At 37.5% G+C, this 18054-nt stretch overlaps 1 protein-coding gene across 25 annotated transcripts in view; it reads right to left on the bottom strand.

The window, feature by feature from the left end:
- Positions 1–18054, bottom strand: part of FARS2 (phenylalanyl-tRNA synthetase 2, mitochondrial) — a 537315-nt gene that overhangs the window by 214831 nt on the left and 304430 nt on the right. For all 25 annotated transcript variants that reach the window (XM_053920339.2, XM_053920330.2, XM_053920340.2 and 22 more), the window contains one exon: positions 1991–2151. In XM_053920339.2, coding sequence (XP_053776314.1) covers positions 1991–2151 — 161 coding nt within the window. The remainder of the gene's footprint in view (positions 1–1990; positions 2152–18054) is intronic.

The following is an 18054-nucleotide window of genomic DNA, read 5'->3' as shown; positions in this document are numbered from 1 at the left end:
TCCTGATTAGAAATCAGAGATCTGGCCAAATCCCCTTAGCTGTCTGACAGCAGAAAGGGTAAGGCTTTCTGAGGGTAAGTATTATCTATTTCAGCTTCTGCATTCTTTTAAACACAATTTAAAAAGTAAGACAAGTGAAAAGCAAGAAAAATGTGACCCATAAGAAGAAAAAAAAGCATACAAGGAGAATAACAGATAACTAAATGGTTGGAATTAATAGACATGGACTTTAACTTATGAATATGCTAAATAATTTAAGAAAAATGTAGAAAATGGGTGAAAAGATGGAGAATCTCATCAGAGTAATAAAAAGACTTAAAGGAAAACAAGTAGAAATTGTAGAACTGATAAGTACAATATCTAAAATGATTAATTCATTGGAGGGGTTTAATGATTACCTGGACACAACAGAAAAGATTAGTAAACACAGAGATAAATCAATAAAAACTATCCAAAATAAAGCACAGAGAGAAAAATCAATAATACAAAACACACCCTGAGCATGAGTTCTGTGGTGTAATTCCATATAGTCTGACATATATAAAGTTGCAGTCTGAAAGGGAAAAAAAATGGAGTACAATTGTTGGAAGAAATAATAGATGAGAACTTTCAAAGGTCGATGAAAGACAATCCAGTAGAGTGAAACCCCAAGCAGGATAACAGACAGAAAACCATACAGGCCAAACTGCTGAAAACCAAAGTAAAAGGAGAAAGGCAGTGAAATGGTATCTCTAAAGAGCTGAAAAGAAAACAACAACAAAAAACCCATTAAAACTGGCAACCTAGACACCTATATACAAGGAAAATATTCCTAAAAAGGAAAGATGAAACAAAAATATTTCCAGACAAACCAAAGCTGAAAATTTCATGTTACAATACAAAAAAATATTAAAAGAAGTTGTTCATATTGAAGGTAAATAATCACAGAGAAAAATCAAGATCAGCAGAAAGGAATAATCAGTGTGGGATACATATCAAGGGAAATATAAAACAATATAGTTTTAATTTCTTTGAAAGGCAACTGGCTGTATGAAGTAAATAGAGCAATATACTGTGGGATTATAACATATGGAGAAATAAAATATGACATAATACAAAAAACAGGAATAGTAAAAAGAATTATACTACTGTAAGGTGGATAACTGTTACATGAAGCTGTGTAATAGTTGCTCATGGCAAAATAAGATGAATTAATTATGCATACTATAATATAACTACTTAAAATAATACAAAATGGTGAAACTAAGTAGCAACAAGGGTACTAAAATGGAATATAAAAACAAACAAACAAAAAAGTCCAACAAAACTGCAATTTCCAAATAAAGAATAAAAGAGGGAAATGGGGAAAAAATAAAATAATAATAAATTAAGCCCAAGAATATCCCATGTAATTACATTAAATGTAAGATATATTCAACACTCAAAACTGAGTTTATAAAAAAGACCCAAGTCTATGTTGTTTATAAGAGACATACTTTTTTTTAAAGATTTTATTTATTTATTTTTAGAGAGAGGGGAAGGGAGGGAGAAAGAGAGGGAGAGAAACATCAATGGGTGGTTGCCTCTCGTGCAGCCCCTATTGGGGGCCTGGCCTGTAACCCAGGCATGTGGTCTGACTGGGAATTGAACCTGTGACCCTTTGGTTTGCAGGCTGGCGCTCAATCCGTTGAGCCACAGCAGCCAGGGCAAGAGATATACTTTTAATATAAAGATATAGAGTGACAGTAAAAGATGAAGAAGATGAATTACGAACACTAATCATAAGAAAGCCAATGTCTGTACATTAGTATCAGAAAAACTAAACTTTAAAAGTTTACAGTTCCTGAAGGCTTATGAACTCCTGTGGGGTGTTTACGGACCTTGATATAAAATCTCTTTTCAAATTCACATTCTTTTTAAATTCAGTAATTGTCTTTTCAAGTAGACGGCCCGCTCAATTCTTAAAAGCCATTTTTACTGTTGTTTACTTGATTCTTGCAAGTCACCTTACCTGAAATGTCACCTTCTGGTTGATGTCAGACACGTGGAACTGCTGCAGGAAGCGCTCGTCCTCGCTCCAGAAGAGGCGAATGTCAGGGATGTCATAGAGGATCATGGCCAGTCTTTCCAACCCCAGGCCAAAGGCCCAACCAATCCGATCTTGAGCACCAGCTAAAATCAGGAAACAACAACAACAACGAAACACTGCTTTAAAAATCATAAAGAGTTCACAGGCATATACCACTTCTGGGAACTAATCAGTAACACTGCTGAGTGCCTACTAGTGGCAAGGCCCTGGGCAGGAGCTGTGGGGACATCCAAGATGATGCCCAATCTTAGATTGCTCCTGTTCCCCACATTCCTTACTTCCCTCACTGAGGCACTTTGGAGTCATACTGTCTCTAATATTGACTTTCATTTCTGATTAAATTGTAGGCTCTTTTAAGCCCTGGTTCCTTCCTCTGATGTATGACTTTTCTGTAATCCTTGTTTGCCCTGATTCAAACATAACTATGCTCTGGTTCCAAAGTCCCTAAGCAGTTTACTAGACAGGCAGATGTGTTCAAAACTGGCTACAGTAGACTGCTGACATTCAGAAAATGCGTGTCGGGCCTTCAGGAACTGTCAATGACATTAAAATACAACTCTTACTCTTAGAAGAGCTGCCCCAACAATACATTGAGAGCAAGCAAGCCAAGGTGAAATGCATATCTAGTACCACTCACTTAAAAGGCAAAGTATCTTGTTTAGATTATGGGATGGCCATGAAAACTACGGGTTATTTCACTTATCCGAGGCAGAGTAATACAGAAGATAATACATTGCTGTATGAAGAACGTGAGAGAGCAATTCACATCGCTGGAAAAGCTCCCGACAAGAGTTCATGAAAGGAATACAATTTCAAATGCACACTAAAACAGCAGTAGGACCCTGGGTAGGCTGAGATGGCCTCAAAATTCCTACCCAGATGCACATGTCCTATATAAATCCCTGCCTTAGAGTGCAGGTGCCACCTGTGAATGGAGTGGATTTCACTCCTGTGATTAGATTGCTTTATATGAGTCCATCTTAGCCAACTAGAGAGATTCTCCTGCTGATTAGGAGAAGTGAACTGATGAAGTGAAGCAAGAGGCCATGTGGCTAGGACCTGGGGGAGGCCTCAAGGGGCTGAGCAAGGTGCTGGCAGTCAGCAAGGATATGGGAACCTCACTCCCACAGTCATAAGGAAATGATTTCTCCCAACAGCCTGAGCGAGCTCAGAAGAGGACCTGGATTTCCAGCTGAGAACACAGTCCTGCAGACACCTTTGTTTCAACCTCCTGAGACACTGAGCATGGGATCCAGTTGATACCTGCACCCAGATTCCTGATGCAAGGAGATTGTGACACAGTAAATTTGTGTTGTTTTAAGCCACTAAACATAAGAGCAATTTATTGCCCAGCAAAAGGAAACTAATATGGATTCAAAATGTGGAGAAAGGTAAAAGAAATTCCAGACTAAAGAAACCTCTTTGATAGTGAAGGGATAGAGGTGCAGAGAAGAAGGTTTAGGAGTTGACTCATAGAGAGAGCAAATTAATTAGTTTACTGTAAGTTAATCATTCATAAATTGATCATCTATAAACAAGGACAAACATGATAATAGAAGCCATGGAGACACCTCACTAAATGATTTGTTTAAAAGATAAATGAATAAAAATATCAAATGAGATCACAAAAAGGAAGATTCAGAGACTGGCCCAGCAGTGGGAGGGAAGGTGTCTGAAAAAAAGTGAGTGGTTGGCTAGGCTAAGCGCACAGAGCACCCGAGTCCCAGAGTAAGAATGAACATTCACATGAGGAGGACCCAAGGGTATTTAACCACACAAACAACAGGCCACAAAATGTGCGCACAACTCCTGACCAACTGATCAGCTGCCTAAGACAGCAGTTGAAGAACAAGGCAAAATACTGTAAAGTTAATTCACACTGATGCATGAAAACCTTAAAAAAAATGTAGTGAACAATTAAAGACATGAAAATTGACAAAACCATGATATACTGTTTTTTTAAATTTGGTAATAAAGGTCTACAAAAATGCTCACACTCATTATTCTTATGATTCTAGTCAGAAATTTATCCTAAGGAAATAATTCAACAGAAGAAAATGATAAATGACTTATAAGACCAAACATATAAAAACAACCTAAGTGCTTCAAATTAGGGAACATCTTAAACATCATAGTACATTTTAATGTAGATTAAAAATAAGTTATATGAGTAAATGTTTATTAAATGTATTAAGAAATTATGAAAAGTATCTGAGAAAATGAACTATGATACTATTTAATAGATACAAATGAGAATTGTAATGTAAAAAAATAAAAACAAAATGTGATGTTCAAGGATTATAATGGGTAATAATATAAAAAAACTTTCAAGCATTTCTTTTTGTAATTGTTATAGTCTTGCCAAATAAAAAAGTAATAAAGATAGGTGGGAATGTTAATGCTGCTTTGTGAGTTAGGCTTTTCCCTTAATCTTTTAGATCTTAAAAATTTTTTAAATAAAACCAACCATTTATAGAGTTCAGTATCTGTAGCTGAATGAGCAGTAGATTTAGGGTATTTCACTTTATTTAACATTTACCAATTTTCTACTATCTTAGCTTTTCTGCTCCTTTCAATTAACCTCAGCTGCTCCCTCATTCGCAGAAAGTTTTCCTAAAACAGGTACAAGAATAACAAAGAGTCTTTGTTATTCTTTTAGGAAGTAGATAAGAAAAAGAGCAACAATCTAATTTTTAAAATGGACAAATAATATTAAGACATTCACAGAAAATGAAAGAAAAACGATCCTTAAGCAAATGAAAAACTTACTTAAGAAAAATGCAAGATAAAAATGTGCCAAGTTATATTTTACTTACCAGATTGGAAAAATAAAAACATTTGGTGACATAACATTTGAGAGCAAAGCCAAGGAAAAACAAGTATTCATACATCACTGGTAGGTTCATTTGCGGTTTTTAAGCTGTTCACCTAAGGGGTATATCAGTAGCTATCAAAATAAAGAATGCATATACCATCTTGTTACTTTAAGTACTAGAATGCAGCCTACTTATGGGAACTTATGAATGTATAAGGCTATTTACTGGAGTATTATTTATAACAGGAAAGACTGCAAGCAACCCAAATGTCCATCAACAGGGAACTGATTCAGTAAACTATGCTATGTCCATTCAATGGAATATTATTACTATAAAAGCTTGTGACAGATTTCAAAAACTAAAAGCACCAGCTGTTTGGGGTTTTTTTGTTGTTGTTTTTTTGTTTTTTTACATTATATGCCTTTTTATATAAAGAGTGACAAATACTTCAGATAATAGAAATGTTGATGGCTAGACAAAATATAGTATTTTTTGTTTTAAGAGGTTACAAGTAGAAAAAATTACTCCTCTTTTGTCACACTGGTACCAAACTTTCAGGAAAATCATATGATTAGTAACAATGGATCTGTCTGTCCCCCTTACAGCCTGAATTTGTCTTTTTCTTTCTGTAAAAGCTAATATATTTCTAAGCATGCAAATGTCATTACCACCTGTGGGGGTTTCAAAAAAATACTCCTCAAATTTCTTAATACCCTTTCCCTTGAATCTCAGTGGGGGGAAAGTGCTACTTCTCAGATTATAAGAAAAGGCCATGCAACAAACACCTGGATTTCTTGAAATACTCTCCAGACACTCCTCTCAGGATTCTCCTTCCAGAACATTCTCTCTTGGCACCCAGCTGCTGTGCTCTGAGAAGGTGGAGGTGCCATGCTCTCTTAACTGGAGAAGTCATGCAGGGCACTCCAATGGACAGTCCCAGGCACAGCCAGCTCTGGGGAGGCAGCCTCAATGGCAGGTATTGAGTGAAGCAGGTTCAAGAAGATACCCAGCTGAGGCTCCAGGTGTTGCAGATGAGCAACAAACCATCTCACTGTGTCCTGTCTAAATTTGTGGCTCTTTTATGCCCTTAAGTTTGGAGCCATTTGTTATTCAGCAAAAGATAACTAGAACATCACTCTTGTTAAATCATCTGGGTTTTACTTTTTATCACAAATATTTCCCACTATATAAAATAAGGCTACACTGTTGCCACAAGTTCATATACTTGAAATATAAGAATGATGTAAATAAAGACTAAGCAGAGATTTCGACAGAAGAGTTCTGAAGTTGAGAGCTTAAAACAGGATGAACACACTATATTACAGCACCTCATACGTACCATAACATCAATTATGTCATAATACCAAAGGCCACGCCACCCATATTTTGACCACATTGCTCATCCTACAAATAAAACTGTCCTAAGCCCAGGCTACCCAATATCCCTTTTCCAAACTAACTATTACTTTTCATCTTATTTCTCCATCTTGGTGAATGGGGTCATCATTCATCTAGTTACTCTGAATCTGAACTCCAAAGGCTACATCATCTCAAATAGAGACTTGTGAATTATATCTCAGAAATTTTTTAAAAACCTTTCATTCTAGTTCCATTGCTACTGCACACTTGTGCCTCCAAACAAACATCTCTCACCTGGAGCATTCCAAGAAACACCTAGTCACAGTCTGTCTCTGTCTTCCTATCCAGTCCATCTGTGATAGTGTCCCCAGTTCTCTTTCTAAAACATAAATCTGGCCCTGGCCAGGTGGCTCAGGTGGATGGAGCATCATCCAGTACACCAAAAAATTGTTTCTTTCTCACATCCATGTCTCTGTCTCTGTCTCTCTCTCTCTCTCTCCCCCTTTCCCTCTCTAAACATATCCTCAGGTGAGGATTAAAAAGAAAAAATACATAAATCTCGACACTGTCACCAGTAAATATGTGTGAGAGTGGAACTGTGAATAACTCGTCTCAAAGAGCCATTATTTGACACTTTGTTCTTATTTTGCACTTACACTTTTTCTAAAACATAAAAAACAGCAAAACTTGAAGTTGTTTCACAGATCCCCATCCACTCTAGCTGAACTTAAAGACTCATGAAACCAGAAGATTAGATGTGCAAGGTTCAGCTGGAAAAATGCTCCATTATAAGTTAAATACGAGCACCTTCCAACTATCACATGGTGTCAAGTCAATCATAAAGATAAATGGAAACAGAGTATTCAGCCATAAGTTATAGATAGATTGGGAAGAACTGGTCTTTAGTGAAGAACTTCGAAAAATTCCAGTACATCACAGGCTGGTAATTTTATCACATATAAAATTATACACAAGACACTGCTCAACAACAGAATTCTTTTCAAGGGCAGATGGGCCATTTGCTAACATAGATCATATTCTGAGACACAAAACACACCTCAAAATATTTTAAAGGATTGACAAGAACTGTCCTATGTCTAAAGTAAAAATAAATCAGAAACCCACAATACAAAAGTATTTAAAAAATCCTCCAAATAAAGACAAATTAAACAACACACTGTTAAATAACCCATGAGTCAAAGAAGAAATTGCAAGAAAATTTTAAAACACATTAATGAATAAATATTAAGATACAACACATAAGTATGTAGAATACATCTAAAGCTGTGATTCAAAAGAAACTTACAGTATTAAATTTTTATACTAGAAAAAGAGAAAGGTCTCAAAGATACTACCTTAAGCAACTAGAAAAAGAAAGTTAAGAACAAACCAGAAGAACAAAGGGGAAAAAACAGCATTAAATAATAAGATAGGAAACAAAAACAATAGAGAAAACTGATTAAAACAAAAATGGGATTTTTGAAAAGATCAACAAAACAGATAAACTTCTAACCAGACTAATAATAAAGTAAAAAAAATCGAGAGGAGATGAGACACAAATTACCAAAGTCAGGAATAAAAGATAGGACCTCACTAAAGACAGATCCTAGAGACAAAAGGATAATAAGGGACTATTATAAATAAACCTTATGCTAAGTATATCAACAACTATTCAACAACCTACATGAAATGGAAAAATTCCTCAAAAGAAACAAACTACCAAAGCTTATTAAGAAGAAATAGATACCCTATATCAATTAAAGATATTGAATATGTAGTTAAAAATCTTCCCACAAAGAAAACTCAAGTCCCAGATGGCTTTACTAGTGAATTCTATCACAATGTCAAAAAGAAATAGTACTAATTCTACAAAACTCTTCCAGAAAGAAAAAAAAATTATAAGGCTAGTATTACTCTTATATCAAAAGCAGATAAAGACATTACAAAGGTAAGAAAACTTCAAGTCAATATTTGTCATGAACATAAAAAACAAAACAAAAACCTTTAATAAAATATCAAAAAATTGAATCCAACAATACATGAGAGGATACTTTATCATGACTGGGTAAATCCCAGGAACGCAAGGTTAGCTCCACATGTGAAAATCAATCAATGTCATTCATTATATAAGCAGGTTATCAAAGAAAACACATAACCATCTCAGTAGATACAGAAAAAACAAGTGACGAAATTCAACATCCATTCATTATAAAAACTCAGCGAATGAGGAACATAAAGAATTCCTCCAATCTAATAAAAGACAAAATAAAAAACCAGCAGCTTATGTCACAATGAATGCTGAAAGACTGTTACTTTGCCCGCAGGGTCAGGTGGAAGACAAGGATGTCCACTCTCATTATTTATTTCTATTTCTATTTCTAGTAACCTGAATTCCAAGCCTTTGAAAAAAATGGTAAAGCAAAAGCAAAACCAAAAACAGATTAATAGATTGGTAAGGGAAAAAGTAAAACTGTCTTTGTAGATGGCACAGTTGTCAATATAAAAATTCTTAATGAACACATTTCAAAGGTAATTAATATGTTGAGTTTAGAAAATCACAATATACAAAAACCCATTGGATACTTGACTCAGAGGCCTCAGCCCTACCTGGCTGTCAGGAGAGACAGGTCCAGACAGGAGACTGGCTCTACCTAGGAAACCAATGGTAAGGTCAGTGAGGGGGCCATTCCATCAAGCACCTGAAATCTTAGCCACCTGTACAACAAAGCTTAAGAACTAGACTGTGATTAGGAACAGGGAGCAGCTGGATTCCAGCTTCCTGCCAGTTTACAATCTTTGATTGTCAAATCATTCTTATCAAGAAGCTTTCTTGTGACAATTGCCATGGAGGGTTACAAGAACGAATATTGCATCTATTTGCTGAACTGTACCAAATTTTAACCTTTGAAACACTTTGGCCTGGCCTCATCTAAAGTTGCTTCTTCTGAACTGCACCCCTGCATTGTACAGGGTCCTCCTCGTCAATGGTGCTGATCACCGTATGACATAATCTCCCCTATCAGGCTTCGGGAAATAAATTGAAATCAGATGAAAGAAAATGCCTAAGAAAGTGGGAACACAAAAAGTTCATCTCTCCCAAGCAAATGGATTTTTTTTTTTTAAGGATACCCTGAGTCACATAATTGATCATAATTCACTCCTTACTTTGAGCCCATGGAAGCTTACAGCCAACCATGCAGGTCACCTCTACAACTCTACAAGTGTTCCGGGTACATTTCTCTGTGTGACTCCTGTCCCAGTTCTATTTCACCCTTATTTCCTCTTTGTCCTGATTATCTCAACTATTTATTTTATCCTCTGGTACATACTTTTATATGGCACTTCAAATTCTTTATGAAAGAAAGTGAGCCATAAATAACTAGACGCTTAAAGATAGTGTCAGCCAAGGCAGGTCTAATTTTCAGGTCTTTGGCACTCCTCAACTGTAATTTGTCACTAGGTGCTCAAGAGCTGACAGGGCTTTTGGCTGTATTTTTCCCCCATTCCAACATTAGAGAGTTCCAGTAAACTAGAGACACAGAGGAGAAAACTGTAGAGAAATATCCTAAATTAAACAGAATATTCAGGATGGGTAGCAACTAGGTATTCTTGTTAATGTAATTTTGTACTAAGCTGACCATCCCATGCAGGAAAAGCTTTTGATGTTTCTTGTTGTTGTTGCTAAAAATCTTTCTAAGATTAGCCTATATAAAGAAGAAAACAAATGTGAGATAAGAACCCAGGGATGGCAAAGCTTAAACTGAAGAGGAGAGGGGTATGGTGGTGGTGGCAATAAAAAAGTGAATAGTAAGAAGTCATCAGTCTGAAAGTGGAGAAAGTAAGTTGATTTTAGACCCTAAAACCATCTGATTTCATGAGTTGTTTTCTGCAGTAATTGGCCCTCCACCTCTGCCTTAACAGCTGCAGAAAGAGCACTAACTATGCAGCACTAACTATGCATATAGCCTCTGCTGCGCATCTCCAAAACAGAGACCTGCCGGGCGTGGAGTATCTCAGAGTAAGAAGGCTAGACTGGGGGTGGGATATGGTAAGGAGTAAACGGCACTGGGGGAAAGACTGAAAATGGCTGCTACTGCTCGACACTATACCATGGAAGACACAGGACACCTGTGCTGTCTCTGGAAGACACTAGGGGTGGGGTGGAATGGAGATACATTTCAAACCTCCATCCCAGCAGTCCTTAGAAAAATCACTGTGCCATAGAGAAAAAGTCACATCACCAAACGTGAGAAAGGGTTGAGAATGGGCAGTTGCTAGTTATGAAACAGCTCTACACATAAGCAAACAACTATTTGAACTGCACCACCAAGGCAAGTGAAGCCTGCATGCCTTCACATCTAGTGTGTGTTCACCTTGAGCTCAGAGAACAGGTTACATTATACAATCATACTTTTGCCTGGCAATAAAAGATGAGAAATTTGGAGAAAATTTTAAAAATTTCAAATGGTGCCTTATGTTTAAGTGATTATTCCTTACCTTAGAAGACAATGTAACTTCTCAGATGAATCTTTTCTGAAAGTTGGAAACCATGAGGTGTTTAAATGAAGTCAGACTTAGCTTCCTACCATTTAAAGAACCTGCTACAGTGAGATCACATTCCCAGTCTCCCACCTGAAGCCTGGAGAGTTATTTCCCTACCTACAGTTTTTGATTGGTCATCAAATAGATCATCACCTATTTAACATTTTGGAGACTATGAGTAAAATCCTTGCTTCAAAATATAATTTTAAGATGATGACATATAGAAGCCCAGACACATCAATTTTTCAGAAGTAAAATATGATGTTTAATTTGATTTTTCCTCTGACTGGAGCTATGGATGAGACTGTAAAGGTGTTAGAATATCAACAAATTGATGTTCTGCTTTCCTAGCCCCTTTAGAGTGCCACTTTCTAACATTCACTAAACTAATAAAAGATAGAACGTATTCTTGGCTCACTTACACAAAGGAAAGGAATTCCCAACAAACACTCCTATTTGTTTAGAGGTGATGACATGAGATTGGAAAATGAGAAATTAAACTAAGGATAATAAAATAAAATATAATTTCAGAGGGGCTCACTAAAAGAAAACAACAGACCAATACCCCTTATGAATACAGATACAAAAATTCTCAACTAATTGTAAGCAAATCAAATTCAGTAGCATATTTAAATATTGTACACCATGACCATAGGATTTATCCCAGGAATGCAAGGATGGTTGAAAATACAAAAAATAATCAATGTACTACACCACATAAATGAATGAAAAAATAAAACCAACTCTTGTCACCATCCAAACTGATGCAGTGAAACTATGTGACAAAATGCAAAAGCCTTTTATAATAAAAATATTTGAAAAAGTAGAAATATAAGGGTATTTCTTCGATATAATGAAGGCTATGTAGCAAAAACCCACAGTTAACATTACACTAAGTGGTAAAAGACTGAAAGCTTTTTCCCTAAGATCAGGAGTAAGACCTACTTTTACCACTTCTATTTAACATAGCATGGGAAGTTCTGGCCAGAGAAATTATACAAGAAAAATGAATAAAAGATATCCGATATCCAAGCCAGAAAGAAGTAAAATTACTGCCATTGCAGATGGCATGATCTTCTATGTAGAAACATTAAAGTAGCCACAAACAATGTTTTAACTACTAGAAAAATTAAGCAAAGTTGTATGATACAAATAAACATGCAAAAGCAGCTGAATTTCTACACCAACAATAAAAAATGTGAAAAAATATACGAAAGCAATTCTACTTACAACAGAATCAAAAAGAATAAATTACTTAGGAATTAATGTAACCAAGGTGGCAAAAGACCTGTAAAGTGAAAACTATAAAACATTACTGAAAAAAATTAAACATGATACCAATAAATAGAACATATCCATGTTAATGGATTAGAAGACAGCAATAACATGACCATGGTACCCAAAGAGACAAACAGATTCAACAGAATCCCTAGCATAATCCTAACTGCATTTTTTGTTGATGTGGGACAATCCATCCTAAAATTAGTATCGAATTTCAAGGGACTCCAAAATAACCAAAACAATATTGAAAGCTGGAGGACTCATACTGCCCAATTTTAAAACTTACTACAAAGCCACAGTAATCAAAACAGTGTAGTTATTAGCACTAAGTATAGACATATATAAAAATGGAATAGAGTAGAAAACACAGAAATAAGCTCTCACATCAATGATCAATTGATTTCAGACAAAGGTGTGCTAAGACCATTCACAGGAAAAAGAACAGTCTCTTCCACAAATGGTGCTGGGAAAATAGGATGTCCACATGCAAAAAAATAAAGTTGGACCCTTATCTCAAAGGATGTACAAAATGACTCAGAGTAGATCAAAGGCCTAAGTTTATGAGTTAATACTATAAAACTCTTACAAGAAAACTTAGAAGAATATCTTCCTGACACCTAAAGCACAGTCAACGAAAGAAAAAATAGATAAATTTGACTTAATCAAAATTTAAAACTTTTGTACATCAAAGGCACTATCAAGACAGTGAAAAGATACAACACCAAGTGCTGGTGAGAATGTGGAAAAACAGAAACTCTCATTCATTGCTGATGGGAATGCAAAATGGCATAGCCACTTTGGAAGCCAGTTTGGTGGTTTCATATGAAACTAAACATACCGGCTTCCATTCAAGATGGCAGCATAGGCAGACATGCTTGCCTCTTCACACAACCACATCAAAATTACAACTAAAATATACAACAGCCATCACTCAGAAACATCAGAAATCAAGCTGAATGGAAGTCTGACAACTGTGAAATCAAGTTGAATGGAAGTCTGACAACTATGGCATTATAGAAACCTTATCCATCCAGACTGGTAGGAGGGGTGAGAACTCGGAACAGGCAAGTTCCACACCCACATGGATAAAAATTCAGGAGAGATGTCTTGGGAGTGAGGAGTCCCAGACCCACACCAGGCCCTCCCAGCCCAGGATTCCAGTGCCAGAAAGGTAAGTTCCCACAACTTCTAGCTGCAAAAACCAGTGGGGATTGAGTCAGTGGAGGAAGCTGCTGGAGCCCTAAGCTGTTCCTCTTGGGGAAGCCACTGCAGGGTAAGTGGAGGTGGTCTGGCTTCCTCATCCAGGTGTCTGGGTAGCTAAGGGAAGCAGTGTTCCCATAGCCTTGGAGGGGCCTGATAACTAGTGTTCTCATAGCCTTGAGACTGGGTCCGATAAACTGTTCACATAACGTGAAGTGGGCTCGCATGCAAGGAATTGTTATGTTATATAACTTCTGGCATCTTGCCAGCTTTGTTCCCCTCTAGTACTTAAACATGTAGGGACTCCCTGCTGGGGCAACAATGATGAGAGAAATGCAAGGGGACAGGTGCCACGATGGGTGCCACGCTGGGGAGCAAGGGCCATGACATGAGACATGCAGATAGACACACAGCTTGTGGCATGCGTGGCTCACCCACCTGTGAATAAAGGCATGCCAGACATCCCAATGGCTCTGTGAACATTGTCGCCTCTGCTCGAATACCATGAACCTGCCTGGCTTTGAACGGTGGCAACACAGCACACACGGACTCGCCTTCTCTGAGCTCCAGAACCAGGGTGGCAGCTTGAAAGGCACCAGTGGCATACAGGGAAAAACTGAAGTGCCTGGCATTGGGGCGAGCACAGACCATGGTCCCTTTTCTGAGCCCTCCCTCTGCAGAGCCACAAAGCCGGCAAGCTGGTGCCATATTTAACACTCCATCAACCTGGCTAACACGTTTGACTCCTCTTGGAAATCCACAGAGGCTCTACCCCACCCAATTTATGGGCCCACCCAAGCTGCTTTTCCATAAGAATGGCTAGTCTTGGCTCCTAAATCCTATCAAACAAGCAACAGTTGGCTTCAGTGACCCCTAGGCAGCTGGATTAGAGTCACGGTTTGGCTTCACCTGGGAATCTCCAAACCAAGCACAAAGAGCAGTCATCTCAGATTGCTTTACAGCTCAGGCAGGGTGCCCTGAGCAAAACACAGGTGGGAGCTGACCTTGGTCTGCACCACCCAGGAAATGCCAGGGCCAACGCACCCAGTGGACAGCCACAGACCATGTCAGAGTACCATCACCCTACCCCTGCACAGCCGATCCTCCACAGAGGGCAGAGGTTGGTGGTCAGTGGTCATAGAAAATCCTTGCAGCTGACTGGCCTGGGTAAATCTCTCCCATTGACCTTCCAACAGCAATCAAAGCTCAACTACAAGAGGAGCATGTACTCAGCCCACATAAAGGGCACACCTCAAAGACCCAGCTTGGGTGATATGGGAGGCTGTGTCACTACACCCTACCAGACACTTATTACTTTAGGCCACACTACCAACACACAGAGTCGAAGCAGCTCTATCTAACACATAGAAACAAACACAGGGAGGCTGCCAAAACAAGGAGACAAAAAAACATGGTCCAAATGAAAGAACAGATAAAACTCCAGAAAAAGAGCTAAATGAAATGGAGATAAGCAATGTATCAGATGCAGAGTTCAAAACAGTGATTATAAGAATGTTCAAGGAACTTAGTGAAGACCTCAGCAGCATAAAAAAAGATGCAGTCAGAAACAAAGGACACAGTAATTAAAATAAAAACAATTTGCAGGGAAACAACAGTAGAATGGATGAAGCCAAGAACTAAATCAATGATTTGAAACATAAGAAAGCAAAAAAATAACCAATTAGAATGACAGGAAGAAAAAAGAATCCAAAAAAATCGAAGGTGGTATAAACAGCCTCTGGGACAACTTCAAGAGGTCCAACATTCACATCATAGGGACGCCAGAAGGAGAAGAGTAAGAGCAAGAAATTGGAGATCTATCTGGAAAAATAGTGAAAGAAAACTTCCCTAATTTGGTGAAGGAAACAGACATACAAGTCCAGGAAGTCTAGAGAATCCAAATTATGATGGATGCAAAGAGGCCCACTCCGAGACACATCATAATTAAAAGGCTAAAGATTTAAGATAAAGAGATAATCTTAAAAACAGCAAGAGAAAAGAAGTTGGTTACCAGATGGTTGTCAGATGGGAGTGGGAGGGGGAGAATGGGTGAGAGGTGAGGGGATAAAGAAGTACAAATATGCAGTTACAGAATAGCCATGGGGATGTAAAGTTCAGTATAGGGAATGGAGTAGCCAAAGAACTTACACACATGACCCATGGACATGAACAATGGTGGGGGGATTGCCTGAGGGAGTGGGGGGTGCCGGGTGGAGAGGGGCAAAGGGGGAAAAATCAGGACAACTGTAATAGTATAATCAATAAAATATGATTAAAAAATAAAAATAAATAAAATGCCTTATTTTATATTACATATATTTTACCACATATATATATATACACATACGCATATATTTATAAACACATGAATTCATAGATATCCATATACCCAAAAAGAATTGTAAAAAGGAACTCAAGATAACTGTATGCCAATGTTCACAGCAGCATTAATTCACAATATTCAAAAGGTGGAAACAACTCAATTCTGGCAACAGATGAATGAAGAAATGAAACACACACACACACAATGGAAGGTTATCAGCCCTAAAATAGAATGGAGTTTTGATACACACTACAATATGGGTGAACCTTTGAAAAGATATGGTAAGTGAAGGAAGCCATACACTTACATGAAATACCAAGAATGGGCAAATTCATTACTAGGGCTGAAGAGAGAGGACAATGGGGAGTTACTGTTAAATACACAGTTCTCTGTTTGAGGTGATGAAAACATTTTGGAAATAGTGGTAATGGTGGTACAACATTGTGAATGCAATTAATGCCCTGAGTTGTACATTAAAGTGTGGTTAAAATGGCTTATTTTATATGACATATATTTTATCATATAAAAATAAAATTTCAGAGGGACTAAACATTTACACAGTTTGAAGGAAATTTCTGTGTTCTTCACTAAAACAATATCTTTGTTTTCATTACCAAATCCATCTCCAAAAACACTGATTATCTACTAATTGATCCATTTTGCAGCCAATTATTTCAGTGGGCCTCAGCTTCTACCCCCATAAAATGAAAGAACAGCAATGATAGAGCATTTCAAGTTCCTTCCAGCTTTTAACAATCTAGGATTTGGCTTGGTTTAGAATAATTAACTAAGATTCCACCCTAAAAAGCTGTGAATGAAATACAAACCACCACAAAATAATTTTGTTTAATATTTAGCAGCATAACAAGAGATACCAACCTACGGCTCTCTCCTCTGGCCACCTGGTCCCCTGGACCCTTCAGAGGTGCAGGAGGGGCACTCAACTTCGCACCCCCTGCTCGGACAGCAGTGTCCACTGGGGATGGTCTTTGCTATACCTGTTTCAGGTCTCTGTTCAAATGCCGCCATCTCGATGAGGCCGCCTCCACCATCCACTTTACCACGGTAAACCTCTCACCCATCTATGCTGCCAATCCCCTGACTCGGCCCTGCCTTCGTCAGAGAACATCATCTGCTAAGACAATACAAGTTTCTGTATTTATTTTATTTATTATTTATTGTCAGACTCTGCTGCTGGCCTATAATCCATGAGGTTAGGATCTTTGCTGGTTTTCATCACTTGTGTATCTCAAAAGGCTAGAAGAGTGTCAGGCATATAAGCAAATGCTCAGATATTTTTGAGAAAATGAGTGAATGGTATGAAAGGCAAGGTTTATAGATTTTTTCCACTTTTTAATTTACTTGCTTCATTTAAATGGGTAGTATTAGGAAAAATTTCATACTAAAAATGAAGTTTTGAATATGGGTAGTGACTCTTTATATATGTGTGAGAGGCCTTATCTCTCACATTATGAGGCGGTACTTTAACTGGTGCTGTTAGAGACGGAAATTCTGAAAAGACATCTCAGAAAGGAGAGAACTGGAACACAACAAAGGAACAACAGGAAAGAATGACTATTCTATTCATTCATCCCTACCTTCCCATCACTTTTCACTGAGCTTATTCTGTACAGGACAACAGTAGGTACAGGGTCATGACCTCCTTGAGACCTAGGATCTTGCTGTTTCTGCTTCCATAGTCCATCCATTTCATTTTCTTCCCCAGTAACTGAGCTCTTGAAATGTAAACAGCCTTCTGCAACCTGAGGTTTCCCCTCATAGGTTGTTTTGTAGCAAAGCCAAGGGTCAAATTAAAACTATTAAAGTTTTATTACATATAATTTTTAAAAAAATTATATTAAGCAATTTTTTCCTTCCTTGTTAGTAGGGGCTCATTTCTAGGAATTCTTTAATTTAATGAACTGACCCTTTGCCAAAATAATTGCTACAAGTAATAGTGAAACAACCAAGCATTTAACACTCACATATTATAGAACTTTACTAATTACAAGGCATTTCATCTATATTATCTAGATTTTTGATTCTCACAATGATCTTATGGGGAATGTCAGACTGGTATTTTTATCTGTTTAAAAAATAAACGCCATTTAAGCAAGATCACACAGATACTGGGGTTCAAGTCTATGTTTTTTTTTTTCCTTTTCTTTTTCACTTTAAGCACATATCCAGGGAATGCTTCCCCAGATTCAGGCTCAAACACTAACTTAGAGGGGCTACATTCAAAGTATTTCATAACATTAGAAAGTTCCACTTATATCTGTGAGCTTTCTACTTTGTAATTGCCAGTTTCCTGATCAACTTTATCCTGAGTCTATGAAAGCCAGTAAAATGGCTTGCATAAGTAGGTACTCAAATATATCAGCAGGCTTTTCTGAATGTGTGGTTTTATCACTCCAAATATGCCTTTCAAACTGGAGTTGATACAGAGTGAACTGATAGGGCTT

The sequence above is a fragment of the Desmodus rotundus genome, chromosome 3 (genome assembly GCF_022682495.2).
Source record: "Desmodus rotundus isolate HL8 chromosome 3, HLdesRot8A.1, whole genome shotgun sequence".
NCBI lineage: Eukaryota > Metazoa > Chordata > Mammalia > Chiroptera > Phyllostomidae > Desmodus > Desmodus rotundus.
Note: the sequence above shows the minus strand (reverse complement) of the source record. Positions and strands in the feature narration are given on the sequence as shown.